Source organism: Herpailurus yagouaroundi, unplaced genomic scaffold, assembly GCF_014898765.1.
Source record: "Herpailurus yagouaroundi ecotype Mexico unplaced genomic scaffold, PumYag 159, whole genome shotgun sequence".
NCBI lineage: Eukaryota > Metazoa > Chordata > Mammalia > Carnivora > Felidae > Herpailurus > Herpailurus yagouaroundi.
Genome location: NW_024412400.1, coordinates 29,547,953 through 29,570,890, shown reverse-complemented (window position 1 = coordinate 29,570,890; position 22,938 = coordinate 29,547,953). Strand labels below are relative to the sequence as shown.

Sequence of the window (22,938 nt, the reverse complement as noted above, 5' to 3'; positions counted from 1 at the left end):
AAAGTAATGACAGGGAGCAGCAAGGAGGTGCTGGTGGCCTGGGGAGAGCCCTTCTCCACCAGTACCAGTGGAAGCAATGATGGGATCTACATCGTTATCTAGCTCACACCACCCATGAACAAATAAAACCAGGGAAGAGAGAGAGAAGAGCTAAATTTACATGTAACTCTCAAGGCTCAATTTAGCTATAGGAACTGCTTTTGCCAAGGCTGATAGAAATCCCTGCAAGATCAAAGCTTCATTTCTTCTTTTTTGGAGAAAGAGAGAGAGAGTAGGAGGAGAAGAGATGAGGGATGGGAGAAAAGGCAGGCAGAAAGATGGATGTGAAGTGGGAGAGGAAGGTGAAGGTTTTGCTACTTGGAGGTTGTACGTTTAGAAGTGCCAACATTCACCTACGGTGTCTTGGTGCCATGTCACTATAGCCATTAGCAGGCTGCCCTCCAGGGTGAGTGTGGCAGGGTGGTGTCATGACAAGAGCACTGGGTGGGAAGACAATCCCTTCCCAGGCCTGTCTCTCGCTTAACTTTGGGCTCCTGAGTGAGCCATGGGACCTCTCTAGCTTGGTGTTCCTTTCTAAAAAATGCGGTCAGACTGGACTACTTGGAAGGTTCTTCCCAACTCTTGGGAGCTTTGTCTTTATGATCAGTGAGCATCTGAGCCATAGCCTGGCAGAGCAGAGGACTAGGGGTAGAGATAACCCATGATTCTTGTCCTGCCACCTGGTTTCCTGTAACTCTGGGAAGTTTTGCAGCCTACTTGGCGGGGACTGTCCAGCTCTAGGGCAAAGGAACTCTGGGGACCGACAAGTTGATGTGGTAGAGGGAGAGGAGGGAGAGAGGGAGGAGTAGGGAGTGGGTGAGGCACTTACAGCAGGAGGAGATGGGCACACTGATGGCCAGGATCACCCAGGCGATGTCCATCTTGCTCAGGCAGATGGTGGCTCTGTGCTGGGGTTTGTCCCCTTCAGCCACATGGGAGATATTCCCTGCTGTTCCAGGCTTCCAGGTCCCAGCAGGAACCAGGCGGTTGAGGAAGTTTCCTGTGGCCGTGGACACCACTGTGGAGAGAGGACTGGGCACCCTGTTGGTCATGGTGGGGGTGGCTGTAGCCTCCTCCTTGGCTTGGAAAACAGTGCTTTCTGAGCCCCTGGTGGGGTGGGCTGGGGCCTGCGAGGTTGAGGATGTTCCCTGAGGAATCCCCTTGGAAGGGGCTGAGACACTGGCATTGAAGGCAGCCTGGGTGGGCCCCGCGGTGGCTGTGAAGACCCCAGAGCTGGTAGATGGAGGTCTGTCGGTGCCAGGGGTGACAGTAAGCCAGGAGTCACTGTGGCTGGGGCCATCCTGTGGGTCACCGCGGGGGCGCTGAGAAGGCACTGGGGCAGGTTGTGGGCTGGCAGGGGCACCTGAGGCTACTGTGGTGTCCGGCTCCCCTCCTTGGCTGGTGAAAGTGGAACCACCCCCCTGGTCTGCTCTGCTAAGGCCTGGCTTGTCCTCTGCAGGCACAAGGGGGTTGGTGGGTGGTGCCCACGAGGTCCTGCTGGGCGCCATGGTTGTGGTCACTGTCTGGGGCTGTGGTGAGGAAGAAGAACCCCAGAGTGGGTTCCTGGGGGTGAGGGTGGAGGGGTCAGTTTCTACAGACCCTGTAAAGTTGCCTTTGTAGATCTGAAAGATCTTCCCTAGGGGCCTCTTCTGCCCCAGATGTGTGGAGCTCTGATTTCGTCCCCGCTGGCCTTCCTTCCTCCCAGAGTGGCCACTGGGTGCAGGCAGGACAGAGCGTGATGAACTGCCGGCCCCCTTTCGGGAAGAGCCTGGGGGCCTGGGAGGCCTGCGCGTGGTAGCCCGGGTGGGTGCTGTGGTGGGACGGCTGCTGGCTCCTGTTGGCTTTGTCAGCAGGATGGTGGGTGCAGCTTCTCCCTGGGGGCGGCCCTCTGAGGGGGAGGATGTGGTTGCCATGGCAGTAGGAAGGGGCCCTGTGGGCAGTGGGCCTTCAGAATGTGGGGTGGTTGCTGTCGCCATAATGGTGGAGATGGTGTTTGTAGGAGGGTGTCCATCTGGATGGGGTGCTGTCATTGCCATGGGAGCTGCAGCCTGTGAGGAGGGTCCATCAGGATAGGGGGTCAGTGTCACCACAGAAGTGGGTGCAGTTGCCATGGATGAGTGTCTGGTAGAGCTGAGGGATTCTGTCACCATGGTGCCTGGGGTGGTGCCTGAGGGGAGGACCTGAAGAGATTCTCTGGGAGATGGTTCCTGGGTGGCAAATACCAGTGCTTCGGTCAGTGCCAAGATCAGGAGGAAGCCTTGAGAAGAAGACAGAGAGAAGAGGTGAAATGCCTGGGGAATAGCTCAGAGTCTGGACCTTCCTTACCCATGAACCTGTAAAGCTCTGGGAACTCAAAGGAAACGTTGGGAGCATTCCGGAGGTCCACACTGCCATCCTGACCCTCATCAGATACAAGATCATGTGAAGTTGGGCAGGTCTATTAAGCAGGTGCTACCCAGCACTGTTGGGGAGAGGCAGCTAAGCTGGTCAGGACCATCCTTTGCTGAGTGCCTGTGAAACGCCATCAGCCCTCCACCCAAAAGCAGCTTCTGAGAACAGGCTGGGCTGGGTGTAGGAAGAAGGCTTGTGGCCTCTGAGTGTCTGCTACCCCTCTGCAGCCAGAGGGTGGTCAAGGCCAGGTTGATCAAAGGGAAGCTGGCAGCTCTATGTGGAATGCTTACATAAGCAGAGCTGACCAACTCTCATGCCCTTTCTGAATCTTCCATTTATGGACTAGACAAAGGCAGAAATGGTCAGAAATGCTCTCTTTCTTCAGACCCACTCACCAGGCAAGTAGGGAGGGTCTCCAGACCTCTCCTTGACCCTAGAGGACAAAAAATGAACAGGGCAGTCTCTGGCTCTGGGTGAGCTCAAAGAAATCCACAAACAATCCTAAAGCAAGGCAGCGACATCTTAGTGCCATAGAAGAGCAACAGGCAGAGGGGGACAAGGGTCTGGAGGGTGACCAGATCTGGTGTCCATACAGCACTTAGCACAGAGCCTAAAAGAGATGCACACTGTGAACACCAGCTGGTTTTGTGGTTCTCATTAATGTTAACTGCTTTTCCTGTGGTGTTCATGTGGCTGAACTCTCTGTGGAAAATCACTTGTGATGCCCAGCCTTTTGAGTAGGAGGACGCCTTTTGAGCATTAAAAGAAAATCATGAGGTTTGCATGATGATCAGCGTGTATGCTTTTGGCTCATTGAGAAAATGCACAAGGACAAAAACCTATAAATTTAAAAATACTTCTAAATGTATGTGGATTTTATGAATCATAATAGCATGTGCCACATTTTACAAATAACACACCACATATAAATGTGAGACATAGGATCTGTTCAGATTATAAACTGGAAGACTGGTCACCCCAATAGAATACATGGGCTGAGAAGAACTGGTCTCCACTGCTGAGGTGTGGCCTGACAGACTTCTAAGGTCTGATTCTGACCTGTGAACTCCTCCTTGCACTTATGAAACCCCTCCTGGTCACTCTCATGCCCTTCCTTCAGCTCTGCTGGCCACCCAGACAATGGTAGAGATCTGTCACTATCTGGTAACTCTCTGGGAGCTGCCCTCCCCCACCAGATTCAAGCAAGACAAATGGCCAAAGCAGGGGCCCGGGCAGTGATTTCTGCATGTGTGGGACAGTCAGCAAAGCTGCTGATGGGAAGACAGGGCCCTGGTGAGCTTTCAGAAACAGAAGGGGAGATCATCTCCTGGCATTCCTTTGAAAGGAGGCCCGGGATCACTACTGAGGCCACCTCTGACTTATGTGGAGTGGGGAAGAGTCTGAGCGTGGACCTGCTCCCCGTACTCTGCACTTCTAAATTAGTAGGTGGAAGGAGGCCAAGGGACTGCAGATCGAACGGACTGTAGCACATGCAGTCTCTAGGACCAACAGTTTGTCCTAAGCGACATATTTTTTCTTCTAAACTTTCATTGGTGACCTAAACCATGTAACAACTGTAAGCTCTGTTTGTTCAAGTCAATCCTAAAAACTGTTTACAGAGCACCTGCTCTGACCCAGTCTCTCACGCTTGATTTAATCCTCACAACCACTCGACAGGGCAGGAAATTGAGATTTCAGGTAGATTAACTAACATGTTCAAAGTCCCACAGTAGCCACAGTATATGAAACCGACTATGTCTAAGATGCCTGCTTTTCCTGGTCAGCCACACCAGTGATGCAGGAGGAGGAAGCGGCTGACAGGAAGTTGCTGTGCCACGGTGCTCTGATGGGTTCAGGGTTTTTCTAACTCCTCTCTTGCAGTCAAACACCACAGGGACAATCTGTTCTTATGGCTGGGAGTCTTGAACTTGGATGTTTTGAGAGACATTCCCTTATGAGCCTCATAAATTTACTCATAAGTTCCTTGGTTCAATATAAGTGTTAAAGATTGAATTGTTTCCCCCAAATTCATATGTTGAAGCTCTAACCCCTAGCACCTCAGAATGTCACTGTATTTGGTGACAGGGCCTTTAAAAGGCGTTAAGTTAAACGAGGCCATTAGGGGTGGTCCCTAATCCAACCTGACTGGTGTCTTCATAAGAGGAGATTAAGACACACAGAGTGATGCAGACATGATTGTGCACAGAGAAAAGGCCATGTGAGGACACAGTGAGAAGGTGGCCATCTTCAAGTCAAAGGGAGAGGTCTTATCAGAAACCAATCCTGTCAGTACCTTGATCCTGGTCTTCTAGCCTCTAGAACTGTGAGAAAATAAATTTGTGTTGTTTAAGCACCCCAGCCTGTGATACTTTGTTACAGCAGCCTGAGCTAAGACAGGTGTCTTATCTTACATTACAGATATCTCAGAAACAGGAAAGGGAGAGACCAGGGCTTGTGTGAAAGTAGCTTATTTTGGGAAGTGATCCAAGGGGACAACCATGGGGGTCTGAGATGAGTTAAATAGAGAAAATCAATCTGAGCGTAGGTTATGAGTTGATCATGGTGAGCAACTCCTATTTCCTGGGGACCTCTGAGGGGCTGAGTAGACCGCACCTCAAACTGAATGAGAAGAGCACTCACTTACCCAGCAGCTCCCATCTCCACTGGTCCAGGGCTGCTCCCCAGGTGCTCATCCCTCTGTACTTCCTCACTCCTGCACGAGGCCCACAGCCCATGTGGCTGAATAAGAGAAGCCCTGGGCAGAGGGGCTGTCAGGGAATGTCTGTGCCCAGCTGGTGGCTGGAGTGACAGCTGGAATTAAAATTAAGGGCCCAGAGGAGTCCTGGGGTCGAACACCAGATGTGTTGGAGACAATCAGAAACCAGAGACCAAGGACATGGCAGTCTTTTGGCAGCAGCACCAAGGGCAGTGCAAAGCTTTCAGAGACCCTGAGTGATCCCAGTGACAGGCCTGGGAGTGGGAGAGGAGCCACCCTGGCCTCCAAACTTCTGCAGCACTCTAGAGGCAGAGGGGTTAACACATCCTAGTCTTTAAAAGACTTGAGGAGGGAAATGTTCCTGACTTTCCCACTGGGAACATTCCAGGGACTAAAATCCCCCCGGCTGGGAAGTAATATGACTACAATCATTTCTTGCTATAAGACTTACAGTATAAGTAAATGTTTGCCTTTGTTGCCTTCTTTTTTTTTTTTTTAAGTTATCAGTGTCCTGTAAGGTTATTTTTCTCTCTGTGAGGACTGTTAAATTACCTCTCAGACCTTTAGACTTTAGAGCAAAACTATGTTTGGTGCAATGAATGGATACTGTCATCCTGGGTGCACAGAGTTTTCATTTGAAGGATGACATTTAGCTGTCACAGTGAGAGGGGGCCCTAAGAGGTAACTTAATCAAATCTCTTCATTTCACAGAAGAGGCAATGGAAGGAGCAAAGTGACTTGTCCAAGAACACACATCAGGTTGGGGACACAGCCTGGACCACAGCCATTATTTCAAAGCAACTTTCATTTGTGTCATAAAAATTGCTACAATGTTGCACTGCCCAAACACCTCCTTCAACCTCCACTGTTACCTTCACTAAGAAAATAAGATGTGACTTTACCTCTCCTCCTTGGCATAAAAGGTTAATAACTTAATGGAAGGGCACACAATGTCACAATAACTGTGCAAGGCCTTCAACCTGGGGCTCCCTAACAGATGCAAATTTTCATTCAAGTCCCTTTGTGTTGGTCTGCTCACTCCTCTCCCTACAATCTGGGGCTACCGCTTCTTTGAATATCATTTGCATAGATTATGCATAATAGCCTCTGGAGGCTCTAATTCCAAATATGTGAGAGAGACTAAAACTAAAATCTAGCCTGACATGCTTTAAATGTGGAACTGATTTTTAAAGTATCTTGGAATAAGGACAAGTGTGGGGAGTGGAAACTCACAGACTGATGGGTGACCAGATGTCACAGGAAGGCCTCCTCCTACCTAGAAGTCCAATGTATACATGATCTCAGGGCCCAAGGAAAGGAAAAGTCCTCTCTCTTATGTTTATTTGGTTGGCTGCCCACAGTGCCTATTAGGCATGATATTTGCAACTGGAAAGGCAAGGAGGGAGTTGGTGAAGAGAGAAATGGCTAATTGAATGTACTGAGGTGCTTCTTATGTACTATGCACTGCTTGAAGGGCTAAGCCTCTCCTGATATATTTAATTCTCATAACAACCTGATGAGACAAACACTATCATTAGCTCGCTGTTGCAATGGGGGAAAAGCAGCACAGAGAGGTACAGGAACCTGTCTACTTTCACACAGGTGGAGAATGGTGAACTGTGATTTGACCTGGCACCTCAGCTCCAGAGTCTACACTCTTAGACACTTTCACTCAGGGATCTGCTTGGCACCACACCTTCTCCCATCCATCAAGCTACTCTGCACATTCAAAAGCAATGATCCACAATCTTTTGGGAACTGATTTCCTATTATTGGTCTTTTGGATTTTCTTCCCTCTTACCTGTTTTCTTTCAGGGCTCTATATGACAGATTTGATGTTGTTTTTAATAAGACGGCCAATTAACTTTATCCTGTAAGTAACTAGGGAAACTTGTTGTTGTACAATAAAAGGGCCTTAATTCTGCTCTTCTCCAATCCTGACGTATCATGTATATTGCTGTTTAAGTTTTGTCTTAAAATTGCTTACACACACACACACACACACACACACACACACACACGACATATTTCTTACATGGAAAAAAATTCCCTTCGACATCTAAACAATTCTATTTCATTTTCCTTGTAATTTAAATGTCTTCATCTTCTTTTTTTTTTTTTTCAACGTTTTTTTTATTTATTTTTGGGACAGAGAGAGAGAGCATGAACGGGGGAGGGGCAGAGAGAGAGGGAGACACAGAATCGGAAACAGGCTCCAGGCTCCGAGCCACCAGCCCAGAGCCCGACGCGGGGCTCGAACTCACGGACCGCAAGATCGTGACCTGGCTGAAGTCGGACGCTTAACCGACTGCGCCACCCAGGCTCCCCAAATGTCTTCATCTTCTAAGTAGAGCTTCCCTCCCCATTAAACTAGATTTCTACTGCCAGACATTTTCCCCATTGCTTTAAACTCTGTGACAGAATCATAGAATCAGGAGTCTGAGAAGTCTTCTGAGCCACCCCTGTCACCAAGCAAGAGGGCACCTCACCCATCTTTTGCAAGTTCAAGGACACTCTACCCACCAAGAGATAGGATCAGTTTCCTCTCTCCTTGGCCCTACGTAGGCCTTTGTGACCCCCGTGACGAATAGAACAGGGCAGAAGTGACAGCACCTGACTTCCAAGATCAGGACAGAAAAGGTCATGTACATTCTGCAAGTTTCTTTCGGGGGACTTTGGCCCCATGTACGAAGTCCAGTGGCCTCCAGGCCACTGTGGAGAGACTGTGTGGAGAGTGAGAGGAAGGCCTATGGAGTCCCAGGTGTTCCAGCCCCAGCTAGGCATCAGACATGACAGTAAAGAAGCCTAGAGACAACTGTGGCCCCAGCCACTGTTGGGTTGCAACCACACAAGACACTCCAAGTAAGAGCTGCCTCAGTAAGCTCAGTCAACTCTAACATTTGGGAACAAAGTAAATGATTAAGCCATTGTTTTGGGGGTAGTTTGTTTTGCAGCAATGAATAACTGGAACACTTAGGAATTTAGCTTCCGCATGTGATGTTTTGACAACAAAAGGAACGCGTATTCACAGCATACCAAGTCTGATCATCAGGGGGTTCTGTTCTCAACATGGGCAGGAACACACCTTCTTGCTAGGAAATGGGCTTTTCTAATTTCAATATTATTACCTTTTAGTAGGAAGGGATGTTAGGACTCTCTGGTATCTAACTCCTTCACTTTATAGATGATAAGGCTTTTTGAAAATTTTTATTAAAATTAATTTAAAAATTAAAAAATATTTTAAAATATTTTATTTTTTATTTTATATAGAGAGAAAGCAGGGAGGGGGCAGAGGAGAGAGAAAGAATTTTTTAAAAACATTTTTAATGTTTATTTATTTTTGAGAAAGAAAGTGCAAGCATGGGAGGGGCAGAGAAAGAGGGAGACCCAGAATCCGAAGCAGGCTCCAGGTTCTGAGCTATCAGCACAGAGCCCGATGTGGGACTCAAACTCATGAACTGTGAGATCATGACCTGAGCTGAAGTCAGACACTTAACCTACTGAGCCACTGAGGTGTCCCCCCGCTTTTTTTAATAATTTTTTTAATGTTAGAGAATCTTAAGCAGGCTTCATGCTCAGTGCAGAACCTCACGTGGGGCTTGATCCCATGACCCTGGGATCATGACTTGAGCTGAAATCAAGAATTGGATGCTGAACCAACTGAGCCACCTGGATGCCCCCCACAATCCTTTCTTTAAATCACTGGTCCTGATATTCTAGTGTGTTCCATCCTCTGAACTTCAATGTTCCCTTTTATTTTAAAGATCAAACATGAAATCCTCATTTCTCAGACCATGATTTCCCTCAGAAATAAATAAGCATCATTGCCTTTAGGGTGTGTTGGACAAATGCTCTTAAGAGGTAACTTAGGCTTATGACCTTGGCTTCTTTATGAAACCAGGGAGTTTAGGGTGCAAATCTTTGCTGTTGCCCTCCTTCCAGGTAGTAGCCATACCTGTGGCCTCCAGCCAGCATGAATTTCCTTGTGCTATAACTCTGGGAAGCTAACATAACACAGTTTCCTAACGAAAATATTATATACATATATGAACACACATATGTGCATGCATACACAGCACTGATTCTCTCTTAGGAACAGGAAACAGGCAAGAATTTGCAGCCAGGGTCCTCCTATAATCTCCATGCTAACATACGGTCAATTCATTTGTCTAAAGTTAAAACAGCTACCATGTAGAAGTACCAGGATTTAAATGTAGGTTCTCTGATCTTGGCTGCTTGAGACCCTAGGAACGGAAAGATTTTTGGCCCAGGAAAATACCCTACGTGAGCAGAAGAACATTTTATGAAGACAGGCAATGATGCAACAATAGTAACAACTATGATGACTACAAATAAAAAATAAAACTTTCCCCAAAGATAGCAACACTTAGGACAACTATGCTGCCTTCTACCTTCAGCTTTAGCTTTTTTGCCTTAGCCATTCAGCTCCTCTTAGTACAAACATTTTCCACCTAGGACTCCTCCTTGGTCTTGAAGACCTTTTAGGTATCCCTCCTTGTGTGCCTGTAATCTCTAAGCCTAACCTATTCTAACCCCTATCTCTTTGAATGGAAATAGACAGCATTTTATCTATGTGCATGTCAGAATTGTAAGCTACCAGAAGGTAGAGACTGTGTCTGGTTCAATGTTATATCTCCATATCTAGTGTAACACTGTGGCTACAACAAATATTTGTTGAAGGATAAGAAACCTAAATTACTCACTAGTCAGCTGTGGTAGTTTGTATTTTCCAAAAATAATCACCACAATACATCCCAACCCACCCAACTCTTCTTAAACGTGACTTGGCACTCCTAGTGGAAAGGCGAGGTCTTTGTTCTCTCCCCTTGAATCTGACTGGGGCTATGACTGTGGCTGAAGTGAAACCACATGACTTCTGAGGCTAGGTCATAAAAGGTGGTTTGGCTTCTTCCTATGTCTTATTCTTGGGTGCTTACTCTTGGAAGCCAGCCACCATGCTATGGGGAAGTCTGAGTAGTCCATTGAAGAGTCCATGTGGAAAGGAAATGAGGCCCCTGGACTTCAGTCCCAGTGGAACTTTTGAGATAACAACCAGCACCAACTTGCTATCCATGGGAGTAAGCTATCTTGAAGACTGATTTCCCAGCCCCAGACAATCCACCCTAGCTAAATCTTGATGGAGCAGAGACAAGTGATCCCTACCCAAATCACAGATTTATGAACCAAATGAATTATTATTTTTGTTTTAAGCCACTAAGTTTTGGGGTGGTTGGTTAGGCAGCAACAGTGACTGCAATACGACCTATATAGAAGTGAACTTAGAGCTCTTTCAGTGATAATTCTCACCTTATGGATCAGAGTTATTTTTTGTTTGTTTTTTTAAGTGCAGGAACGCAACATGCTGATTTTGACTTGGGTTCCCTTATTTTCCTTCTCTTTTGCTCAGACTTAAGGAAAGGGAAACATCTTAATTCTGGGTTCTTTCTATAGCATCATGATTTCTCCAATTTAGTCTACAAGTTCCCCCAAAGGGAGAAAGGAACATGGCAGCCTAGGAGTGCCATGGAGCTTCTTGGTCCACCATGCACTTTGTGGCTCAGGGAGACAGATGGAATACAGCTGGAGGCTAGTATATGGTGGCCACAGATTGGAGAATATGACCATTTCCTTCAAGGAGCTACAATTTTAGAAGGGAAGAAAATCAGCTATGATAGGGGCATAAACCCATACACCAAAGACATTCTCTCAAAGACTTCCCTCAAATAAACAAAAATAAGAGTCAGAATTAGATGGATGAAAAGGTCAACTCAGCTTCTAATAAAATAACGGATCATTAATATTCAGGGAACATATCACTGACATCATGGGAAAGAACACAAATACAGCCCCGACTGGCTTGTACTCTGCCAAACTAAAAGGAAAAGGCTAATAAAAAATGTTCCAGCTTTACAGTAGAAGAACCTGACAAATACTACCTCAGCCAGGCGATGAAGGTTAACATCAACAGAAATAAAGTCATGGCGACAGTATGAACCCTTGACATGAACATAGTACTTTACCTCTGTAGTTTTCCTTCTCCTATACCCCCACTCTAATGATAAGAAAAACATATGAAAAATCTAAATTGAGGGACAGTATACAAAGTATCTGATTGATACACCTCAAAATTGTAAAGGTCATCAAAAACAAGGAAAGTCTGAGAAATTATCATAGCCAAAAGGTGCCGAACGAGACAATGTGATGTGGTATCCTGGATAGAGTCCTGAAACAGAAAAAGGACATTAGGGAAAAATGAAGAAAATGTGAATAAATTCTGGACTTCAGTTAATAATAATATATCATTTCATTAATTGTGACAAATGTACTATAGTAATATAAGATGTTGCTAACAGAAAACCGAGTGCAGTGTATATAGGAATTCTCTGTTCTACTCTTGCAACTTTTCTGTATGCTTAAAACTACTCTAAAATTAAAAAATTTTTTTTTTTTTTTAAGTTCCACGTGGGTCCTGGAGGGGGACATAGTTGAAGGGAGGTTTGCAGGCAACTTTCCCAGCAACCTGGTATAAGATCATGTGTCCACAGAAGGGGGCATGCAGATACAACACTGCGTAGGGGGAAAGACTGAGTCCCACCCTGCCGCCCTAATGGCAGCTTCCAGCTCCTCCTATCTTTCTTAACTTAGTGGGTGGATTCTGATTTAACCTAGCTACTGATATGTTGTGGAGCCTACCTGAAGAAAGAGAAAGGGGAAAAAAGATTCCATGACTATTGCCAAATACATTTATCTATATTCCCTCTGATTCTCAGCTTTTTAAATATTTGCATTCAGATCCAAAGTGTAGAGTTTGGAGGTGAAACAGAGAGACCAACAGCCTGAACACATAGTTTTTAAATCTGTTCAAAATCCAACTGAGGGGTCAGGGTAAATGCCACTCACTTAATATAGTCACAACTTCCTTGACCCAGGAAGCAGGTTGCATGAAAACCAAAGCTTATTTATCATTACTATGGGGCTAGATTGCCTCACCATTTAACCATGGGAGCCATATAAGGTGTTGGATATAGATACTTCTAACCTCATTCAAAATTTCTACCCATACCCCCTTCCTGCTATGTGATAATGTATCAATCTCTAAAAACCCAACTTGGCTGTCAACTTGTTTTGACAAGATCAAGGCCCTTCAGTATTTCTGGTCAGAAATGATGGCTACCTGTGCAGTGCTCCCAGGGCACTCTGTTCCCATTTATATTGTGGCCCTTCTCCCTACAGAGTTCTTTATTCAAGGGTGTGGTAGGAAGGCATGGGACTGGTGGTGGTGGTGGTGGTGGGGTTAATGGTATTTAGGATCAATTCTGGCTCTGTAATTTCCTAGTTGTGTAACCTCAGGCAAATTAGTTAAGCTTTGTTTTCCCCAGCTATATAATAAGGATGATGATGCCTAACTTCAGGGTGCTTTCAGAGGTGGGAGAGGAGACTAAGAGGTACAGAGGGTCCACACAGTAGTGGCATTCAACAGGTAGCAACTGTTGTTTTAGTTTCTACTACATTTAGGTCACTCCCCTGGGGCCGTGAACTTCTTGAGCATCTGGAGCCCCAGAACTTAGCTCACTGACTCGTACAAGGAACAGAATAATGTTTTCTGAACAATGTGGGAATAAAAGAATACTTAATTTCATGCATTTGAGTTATCTGCAGCTGAATGCTTACAACAAAATTATAGATGTTTATTTATTTGTTGACAATGTCAACAGAAGACAGCAGTAAAAAAATGTGAGTCCTGTGATGTGGCTATACAAAGCCTGCGTGTGTCTTCATGTGGGTATTTATCTCACTTTTACTTTGCTTGTTTTTGTGGTTAACATTAACTAGTTCAAATGAACACAGCAACGCATAAGACAGAGTGAGGCAGGAGAAGGCTGAGACGGAACCTACATCCTATGTATCCTCCTAAGATCCTCTTCCGCAATTGTGCCCACTGCTGCACGTTCCATTCCTAATTACAAAAGCAAATAAGCCTTGTTTCTTCCAAAGTTCTAAAGGGTTGTGTGAAAGTGTGTGCCAGGAATTGGGCTTTACAGAGATATGTCTTGGCTTTGGCTTCCTGGTTGAAGGGGTGTGCTCTGGGCAGGTTTTCTGTTTTTGTTTTTTAACTTTTTATTTATTTAATTTGAGAGAAAGAGAAAGTGCAAGTTGGGGAGGGGCAGAGACAGAGAGAGAGAGAGAGAGAGAGAGTGAGACAGGCGTGCAGGCACACAAGAGAGAGAATCCCAAGCAGGCTCTGCACTGTCTGTGCAGAGCCCGACGCGGGGTTTGAACCCGTGAACTGTGAGATCATGACCTGAGCCAAAGCCGGACACTTAACTGGAGCCACCCAGGTGCCCCTGGGTAGGTTTTGATGACAGCAATAAAGAAGTAGGACGAACAGAAGGACTTATGTTGAGGGCCAGCTGACAGGGGAGCCAGCCCTGTGAAGCCCATAGAGTCTCCAGATGCTTGGCTCCTATAAACCCAATAAAATGACTCCTCCAGGGCCTGAAGTCCCACAGCTTGGGGTCTTGGCCAGTGGGCTTCTCAATGAGCATAAGAGAATCTTTGGGACTCCTAAGAAGCCCCTTAGATAGTTCTGAGGACCTTGTCAGATAGGCAAGGTCACTAGTATCTGTCTACCCTCAGCTTTAAATTCTCAAAAGGAAGAAGAAAAGGCACAAAGTTTGGGCCTGATCATGCCTGAGAATCATTTACCTAAAAAGAGCATTGGGGTTTTTGACCTGACATCCTCTGGGGCTTGTCTGAAGCATTATCTCTCAGCACCCACTCCTCTTCACAAAGAGCTTGCTGTTTACTGAGAGGAAAATGGGAGGCCAGCAGGGACAGTGGCAAGCCTGAGGGGAAGGGGTGGGCTGAGTGGAGAGGCTGACATCAAAGAAGGGTGTCTGCTCTCTCTGGCACATTGGCTTGCCTGCTCCTGAGCTCCTGCAACTTCTCCACTAGCATTGTGCAAGGCTGCTTGGTATTCTCCTGGTTCCCTGATGGGGCTGGCTGCAGACTGTCTGGTACGGCTCTCATCAGTTGCCAAAGTTCACTGCCTGTTCCAGTTTGCCTGGAACAAAACGGCTCAGGCAACACAGCTGTGCATTCTTGTGAAATTGCCTAATTTCCCATTTCAAGGCAGAATGCCCATACTCTAAGGTATAATTTAGGTTTTGGGCATGAGCTAGATTTCACAATTGAATTCTGAGTCAGCCCTCCAGGCTGTGTGTGCTTGGGGATTAAAGCTTTGCTCCCTCCCTGCTCGTCCCTCCTCCCCAATACTGATAACTATTCACTCATTTTAGATTTCCACTTATTGAGAAACTACTATGTGCCAGGCACTCTACTAGGTGATTTTTATATATTATCTTACTCAGTTATCATAAAACCCTATGAGGGAGAAAAGAACAAACCTTAATCCATGTGACTACAAGGGTACCCACCCTCCACCTCTTTATTCTTCTCTGTTGGAATAGAAATCTATGGATTTAGGTACTTAAACAATTCAGTGTGGACTTAGAGGTAGCTTTCTGGAGGAAAAACTAATAAAATCATATTGTGCATGTCAAACCAAGGAGATAAGAACAACATATACAGAACAAGGAAAGAACAATGGAAGATAGTCTGTAAATCAAGACTATGTGGGATGTAACAGATTTGATGTACACTAGCTTGGCAGGGAACCCATGAAAGGCAGAGGAACCCAGCAAGTCTTCCTGGAAGAGGAGAAATCTGAATTCTCTTACTACCATTCCACCATTCATTCATTTCTTCATTCATATATTCAACAAACATTTATTGAGGGTTAAGCTGAGGGTAGCTTTGTGTTTTCTAGATAAACTGGCATCCTGATCTCAGACATGGGGATGGCTGCTATTACCTCATTCCCCATGATGGGCACTAAAATGCATATTGGTAGAGAAAATTCTGGCAAATTCTGAAAAGGAATTTTTTCAGAATTTATCCATGGGTAGAAAACACTTCAGCACTTTATATTTTACAGTATGCTTATGTTCAGAATCAGAACACACATTTATTAAATATCAAATTAGGTTTGAAGGTATTTTACTCTTAAAAACCCAATTAATACTCATATTTTATAAGAGGTGGGTTTCATTACCTAAAGCCAAGTTTCAGAGATGTTAAAAGACTTATTCAAAGTCACACATCCAAGGGGGAGCCAAGATGAATACATGGCACACAGTTCAAACACTGCCTCTGACTTGAACCAAAGAAAATAAGATCAGAATCAAACCTGAAGCACATCCTGAAATGTTCTACTCCCAGGCTAAGCCTAGGGTGACATGGGGACCACCACCCCAGCCCAACTCCAGAATGTTGTTTTTTTGTAGACATCTTCTTCAGTAGCCTAAGGTAGCTGCCCCTACCTCCTAGGCATGGGGAGGATGGGAGGTGGTTCCTTGCCCCAAATTTGGTTAGCTGTTCTTCCCTTACTCTAGCCACAGCTCCCACAACAGGTACTGAGGCACATAGGTAAGTGGTGTCCCCCCGACCAAATGTGACCCAAATTTCTTTTAAAATCTAGAACACACTGTTTAAATCCTACAGACCTAGGAATAGGACTCTTTGCAATAAAGGGTGCTTAAGTTCTATCCTTCTCCTCCCTCTTCTCTTTCCTGGAGAGATATGGGGAGAAAACAGACACTGGGACTAGGTAGAAATTCACTCATTAGTTGTATGGCCTTGTATCAATTTCCCAGGCAAGGTGGCTATGTTGGGATTCTGTCTGGTGCTTTCTATTCACCATGATGTTCTTTCATTAGTTCTCAAGATTTTGTACTAAGTTGGTGCAGTGGACAATGTTGCTTGCCATCTAGATTCCTCCTTCCACCCCCAGTAAGGAGGTCCTTATTCTATAGCTACTAGGAGTATTGGCAGCTGATGGCACACAGCTGAGTTTCTCTTTGGGAATTGCTCTCAGTTGACAGAGCTGCCTTGTTCATGGATATACCCTCTTCCTGGGAAACTTGCATCCAATGACCGGATCCTGTTGTTAAAAGGACTAATCTCGGGGCGCCTGGGTGGTGCAGTCGGTTAAGCGTCCGACTTCAGCCAGGTCACGATCTCGCGGTCCGTGAGTTCGAGCCCCGCGTCAGGCTCTGGGCTGATGGCTCAGAGCCTGGAGCCTGTTTCCGATTCTGTGTCTCCCTCTCTCTCTGCCCCTTCCCCGTTCATGCTCTGTCTCTCTCTGTCCCAAAAATAAAAAACGTTAAAAAAAAAAATTAAAAAAAAAAGGACTAATCTCCTTGCTTCAATTTGGGACAAGCATAAAGGGCCACTCCAGCTCCAGAGTTCCCCATAGGGTTGGTTGAGGATTTTGGTGTGACTGCATCACAGCCAACTTCTCCCCCTGCCCAATACTGCTTCCTTTACTCTACTAAAGGTATTGATTCTGGGAACACTTCCAAAAAACATCCAGTATGCAAATTACAGCTCATAGTATGCTTTCTGGGAATAATATCTGCAACATACAGTATCCAATCAATGCTGATAAGGAGGAGGATGATGATCCCCCCCCCTCTTGTTATTCTTTTCCTATGTCTTACTCATATATTACCCATTATGTCCTGTGTCTTAACCATATATTCCTTCCATCTCACTTAATATTCCCTTAAAGATTCACCACTTTTAGATACCCTCTCTTGGTGTACCCCTTTCCTGGTCCTAGTCATTGTAACCATGGTTATCACTCTAAATGATATGTAAGATCTATATTTTTGTCATTGTGTATTTCTGACATCTTTTCATTATCCTGGAAGCCCTTTGAGAAAATAAGTATTTTCAAATTCAATTTAAAAATATCAGTCTCACCCAAATTTGAGGAGGGGAAGATGGCAGTGGAGTAGGAGGACCCTAGGCTTGTTCCAGGAACACATTAGATAACTATCAAATCATCCTAACTACCCCAGAAATTGTACTGAAGACTGAAAGAACAAATTCCACAACTAAAGGGAGAGAAGAGACCACACTGAAGAAGGAAGGAAGTGTGGAGATGTAGTTTAGGAGAAAAATGGATCATGTGTGTTGTGGAGGGGAGGGAGCAATGGTTATAGAGAAGGGGGAGAGAGAGAGAGAGAGAGAGGAGAGAGGAGAGAGAGAGAGAGGAGAGGTGAGGTGAGGCGAGGCAAGGCGAGGAGAGAGGTGCACACAGGGGAATGGACAAGGAGAATGTTTCCTCAAAGCCATTGGAAAACGAGAGGGGCTGAATTTCATGAGTTCTCTAACCAGTGGGTCTTAAAATCTGGAGTTTTAAAGGTCAGGAGGCTTGGCTGGAAAACAGCCCAGAGGGCACTGCCCTGCTCCTGGAGAGAAGGCAGGCAAACCACCCAGGGGCAGACAGTATAGAAACAGCAATCTGAAAAACACCTGGGGCATAGTGTGGAGATTATCTTGGAGATCAGCTTGGAGAGCAACCCTGGGAGGCAGCATTCATGTAGATGTCTCTCTGGGAACAGGAGAGCTGGCCAGGGCCATTTCCCTCCCCTGCCCCTCTGCATAAACACAGAGCCACCTGTGGGAAGCAGCACAGCACCAACACTGGATGCTTAATTTGCTTATATCAAGCCCCACCCACCATGCTTTGGTGGGACTGCCCTTCTCAGTCAAGCTTGCCTTAGTCACAGCATGGCAGACCCTGCCCCTAGAAGACCAGCACAAACCCCTGCCCAACTATGTCGCCTAATCAGAGAGTGAGTTGTACAGGGTCTCAGTTCTGGTGGCATTGGTGTCAGGTTTCATTTCACAAGCAAACCAGAGCACACCTAAAGATAAAACTTGCCACATTCAGGCCAGGCACCAAACACTGCCCATAGCAGGCAAGAAGAACCTCTGCAGACAACTGGCCTGAAGGATACAGCAGCAAAATATAATAGCAGAGTACATGCAACATACACCAGAGACATTCCCTGAAGCACCAGATCCTGAGCACTACATCATCTCTTCTTTATAGGGCCATAACTGTCAGAAGCAGGAGACATAACTGACTTTTCTAACAGACAGAATGCATAGACTCAGACAAAGTGTCAAGATGGAGGAATTTATCCCAAATGAAAGAACAAGATAAGGCCATGGCTAGAGGTCTAAGCAGAACAGAGATAAGTAATATACCTGATGGAGAATTTAAAGCAACAATTATAAAGATACTCACTGGGCTTGAGAAAAGACAACATCAATGCGACCCTTACCACAGAGATAAAAGAGTTAAAGAATCAATCAGAGATGAAGAGTGCAATAAATGTGATTGGAAACAGGCTTGATGTAATGAAAAGCAGGCTGGAAGAAGCAGAGGAATGAATTAGTGGCCTAGACGACAAACTAATGGAAAATAATGAAACCAAAGAAAAGACAGAAAGAATTATGCAAAATGAGAATAGATTTAGGGAACTCAGTGACTCCATCAAACATAATAACACACATATTATAGGAGTCTCAGAAAAAGGGAGAGAAAAGGGGGCAGAAAATTTATTTTAAGAAATAACACCAGAAAACTTCCCTAATCTGGGGAAGGAAACAGACATCCAGATCCGGGGAGGCACAGAAAACCCCCATCAAAATCAACAAAAGCAAGCCAAATCAAGACATTATAACTACATTTGCAATATACAATGACAAAGGAAAAATCTTAAAAGCAGCAAGACGAAAGAAATCCCTAACTTACAAAGGAAAACCCATAAGGCTAGCTGGAGATTTCTCAATAGAAACTTGGGAGAAAAAAAAGAAACTTGGCAAGTCAGAATGGAGTGGCATATTTTCAAGTTCTGAAGGGGTAAAATATGCAGCCAAGAATACTCCATCCAGTAAGGCTATCATTCAGAATAGGAGAGATAAAGAGTTTCCCAGACAAAAAACACTAAAGGATTTCATGACCACTAAAGGATTTCATGGCCCTGCAAAAAATATCAAAGGGAACTTTTGAGTGCAAAAGTGACAAAGACAAGAAAGGATTAGAGAAAATCTCCAGAAACAAATAATAAAATGACAATACATATCTATCAATAATTACTTTGACTGTAAATGGACTAAATGCTCCAATCAAAAGATATAGGGTGTCAGAATGGATTAAAAAAACCAAACCAAAACAAAAAAAACAAAACCAAGACTCATCTATATGCTACCTATAAGAGACTAATTTTAGACCTAAAGAAACCTGCAGATTGAAAGTGAGGTGGTGGAGAAACATTTATCATGCATATGGATGTTCACAGAAAGCCAGAGTAGGAATACTTATATCAGACAAACTAGGCTTTTTGTTCTTATATTGTTATTATCCTGCTTTGGGTATGATGGTAGTACTGGCCTCACGGAATGATTTTGAATGTTTCCTCTATTTCATTCTTGGTAAGATTTTGACCAAAACTGTCATTAAATATTTTTAAAAAATGTTTAGTAGAATTCACTAGTGAAACCATGTGCTCTTGGGCTTTTCTGTGCTGGGAGATTTTTGTTTGCTAATTCAACTTTCATTCTTGTTATTGATCTAAGATTTCCTATTTCTTGGATTCAAAATTCATGATTCAATCAAGGTAACTTGGGCATTTCTAGGAATTATCTGGTTTCTTTTTCTAAGTTATCTGATTCGTTAGTATCTAATTTTTATAGTAATCTGTTACCACACTATGTATTTCTGTGTTTATCTGTTGTATTGTTTTCTTTCCATTTCTCATTTTAGGTTTTGACTCTTCTCTCTCTTTTTTCTTTAATGGAGTGAAAGCATTGCCAATTTTATTTATTTTTATGGAAAACTTGGTCATTATTTTCAGTGTTATGTTATTGTTTATTCTAGTCTCTATTTATTTCTGATTTTTCTTTGTTATTATTTCCTCTACTAAATTTCAGCTGTCTTTTTTCTAGTTCCTTATGGTATAATATTATTTATTTAAACTTTTTCCCTTGATACAAGCATTTATAGCATAAATTTCACTCTAACATCTCCTTTTGCTGCACACTGTAGATTTTGGAATATTGTGTTTTCTTTTTCTTTTGTTTTGAGACATATTTTGATTTGACCTTTGATTTCTTATTTGGTCCACTGCTTGTGCAGTAGTGTGTTAATATTTACATATTAAATATTTAATATTTACAGTGTAGATTTTCCAGCTTTCGTTTATTGTTGATCTTTAGTTTTATACCATTTTGGTTGAAAAATATATTTGGCATGATTTCAGTCTTTTTCTGAAAATTAATTTACTTATTTTGAGAGAGAGAAAGAGCACAGGGGAGAGGCAAAGGAAGAGGGAGAGAATCCCAAGCATGCTCTGCCATGTCAGTGCAGACCTGGCCATGGGGCTTGATCTCATGAACTGTGAGATCATGACCTGAGCTGAAATCAAGAGTTGGATGCTTAACCAACTGAGCCACCTATGTACACCTGATTTCAGTCTTCTTAAATTTGTAATATTTGTTATATCTCTTTTTATGTGGATTCTTTTGTGTGTACTTGAAGAAAATGTGTATTCTTGGATGGATTTTATTTTTTTTATACACACACACACATATATATGTGTATATATTTATGTATATATGTATGTGTGTGTATATAAGTATATACATATACTTATACATATACACACATATATATATAAGTAAGGGGTTTGAATCTTGGCAGTCTGGCTTCAGGGATGGCCACATTACCACAAGGTCCTCCTGCTCAACCATAACTCCCTGAAGGATGGGAGGAAACATTATTTCTTTGTATATTTCCATAGCATAATGGAATGGAATGGATGGAACGTTTCTTAGATGGAATGGTTTATATATCTTTTAGAACCATTTATTCTGAAACATGTTTCAAGGAAAAAATGTTCTTTTTGGAAAAAAAAAAAAAAACTGAGGGTACTCATTTAAAATAAAGCATATCAGCCTGACTCAGTTGGTAGACCATGTGACTCGATCTCAGGGTCCCACATTGGGCATGGAATCTACTTAATTAAAGAAAAAATTTTAAATAAAAAATAGATAAAATAAAAATATATAAAAGCAAATAAAAAATAAAAGAAATAAAAGAAAAATTAAAAAAAAGCATATCAGAGGTGAGGGGTGTAGGGGATGGATGAAATAGGTTAAGGGGATTAAGAGTAAACTTAATCATGAAGAGTACTGAGTAATGATATATAGAATTGTTGAATCACTATACATAACAATGTATGTTAACTATACTGGAATTAAAATAAAAAAATTAATACACCAAAAAAATCTATTCCTCCTACCCAATAATATACGCTGATGATTGAAGGCATCTAATCCTGTTGGCTGAACGTTTGACAAATCCCTTATAACCACCTCATCTTCCTCCCAGTTAATTCATTCAGCATATATTCACTGGGTGTCCTATCTGAACTAAGCATTGTTTATGCTATGTGAATACACAAAGAAATAATGTTTCCTCCCTATCCTCCAGAGAGTTATGGTTGAGCAGGAGGGCTTGTGGTAATGTGGTTGACTCTGAAGCTAGACTGCCAACATTCAAACCTCTTACTCCCATGTTCTAGCCCAGTGACTTTGGGTAAATTAAACTGTCTGTGCCTTAATTTCCTCACCTATAAAATCAGATTAAAAACACTATCTTATAGGATTTTTGTGAGGATTAAATAAGTTAATATATAAGGGGTTTATAACACTGTCTAGTAGACAGTATTATCTAGGTCTACACTCTCCAATATGGTAGCCATTAGTCACATGTAGCCACTGGGCATTCTAAATGTGGTTAGTTCAAGTTGAGATGTTCTGAAAGTGTAAAATACATATCTAATTTTTCCAGGTGATTCCAATTTCACCAAATTTGATAGGCACTGCTAAGGGAATGCAGAGGAACTGATGACAGGTCCTGTTAGAAGAGAAGACCATGCCATCCACCATCCACACCAGTTACAGAGAAGACGTAGGGCAGGGGAGGCCACACAAGAAATGGTCTAGGCATTTTAGTAAGTTTGAAATACAAATAGGTAGCCTACAGCAATGCTCCATTCCACACTGCTTGGCAACTTCAGTTGCTGCTTTTTCTGGAAACAATGCCCTCTTTGCCAGACTGGGTCTGCAGTCTTCTACACCTTTTCAATCTAAAGTGAGCCTAGAACAAAGGGAATCTAAACTCTTTGCCCTAGGTCAAATTAATTTGCATTTGTAAAGCACAACCTCAAAAGGCATGCTTGTTATTCCCTGTGTTGTGCTCCCTACTAGGTGGATGTGGAGCTGACTTGGCAGCCTAGGTTCAGAAACAGTGCAAGAGAGCAGTTGCAACAGCTCAGGAGCTAGCCCATGACAAGTGGGTCAGCTTCTAAATAGAGCCACTTCTTGAGAACATCATAAGCCACGGGAGGATTAGGGGGTAGCTATAGAGATCTTTTTCCATTAAGAAACAATTCTACACTAACTCCATGATTTTGCACTTTGGATTTATAATCTTTTTTTTTTCTCTTGGGCACTTACCAAATAAATGCCTTTCATTTAATGAAGTCTAAATTCTGCCCTTGGTCTTCAGTGGGGCTACACAGAGGGACATGAATCCAGAGAAGTCCACGCATTATGATGTGGGTATGACACATTGTGAATTAAAGGACTTAGTAAGCTGATGCTGCATTACTCTTCCTCGGGGAGAGGAGAGCTGGGGATAAGGGGCCCCATGGGACATCATCACCTGGGAGGAGGTTGCAGGTGCATAACAAACTCATCTTTATATGGAAACCTGTCTTTGCTCTCTGCTCCCCAGGTTGTTTCTTCTTCTTCTTCTTCTTCTTCTTCTTCTTCTTCTTCTTCTTCTT

At 43.7% G+C, this 22,938-nt stretch overlaps 1 protein-coding gene across 5 annotated transcripts in view; it reads right to left on the bottom strand.

Moving 5' to 3' along the window:
* Nucleotides 1–22,938, bottom strand: part of TMEM108 (transmembrane protein 108) — a 373,458-nt gene that overhangs the window by 14,412 nt on the left and 336,108 nt on the right. For all 5 annotated transcript variants that reach the window (XM_040480210.1, XM_040480211.1, XM_040480212.1 and 2 more), the window contains one exon: nt 869–2,296. In XM_040480210.1, the coding sequence (XP_040336144.1) occupies nt 869–2,296 (1,428 nt within the window). The remainder of the gene's footprint in view (nt 1–868; nt 2,297–22,938) is intronic.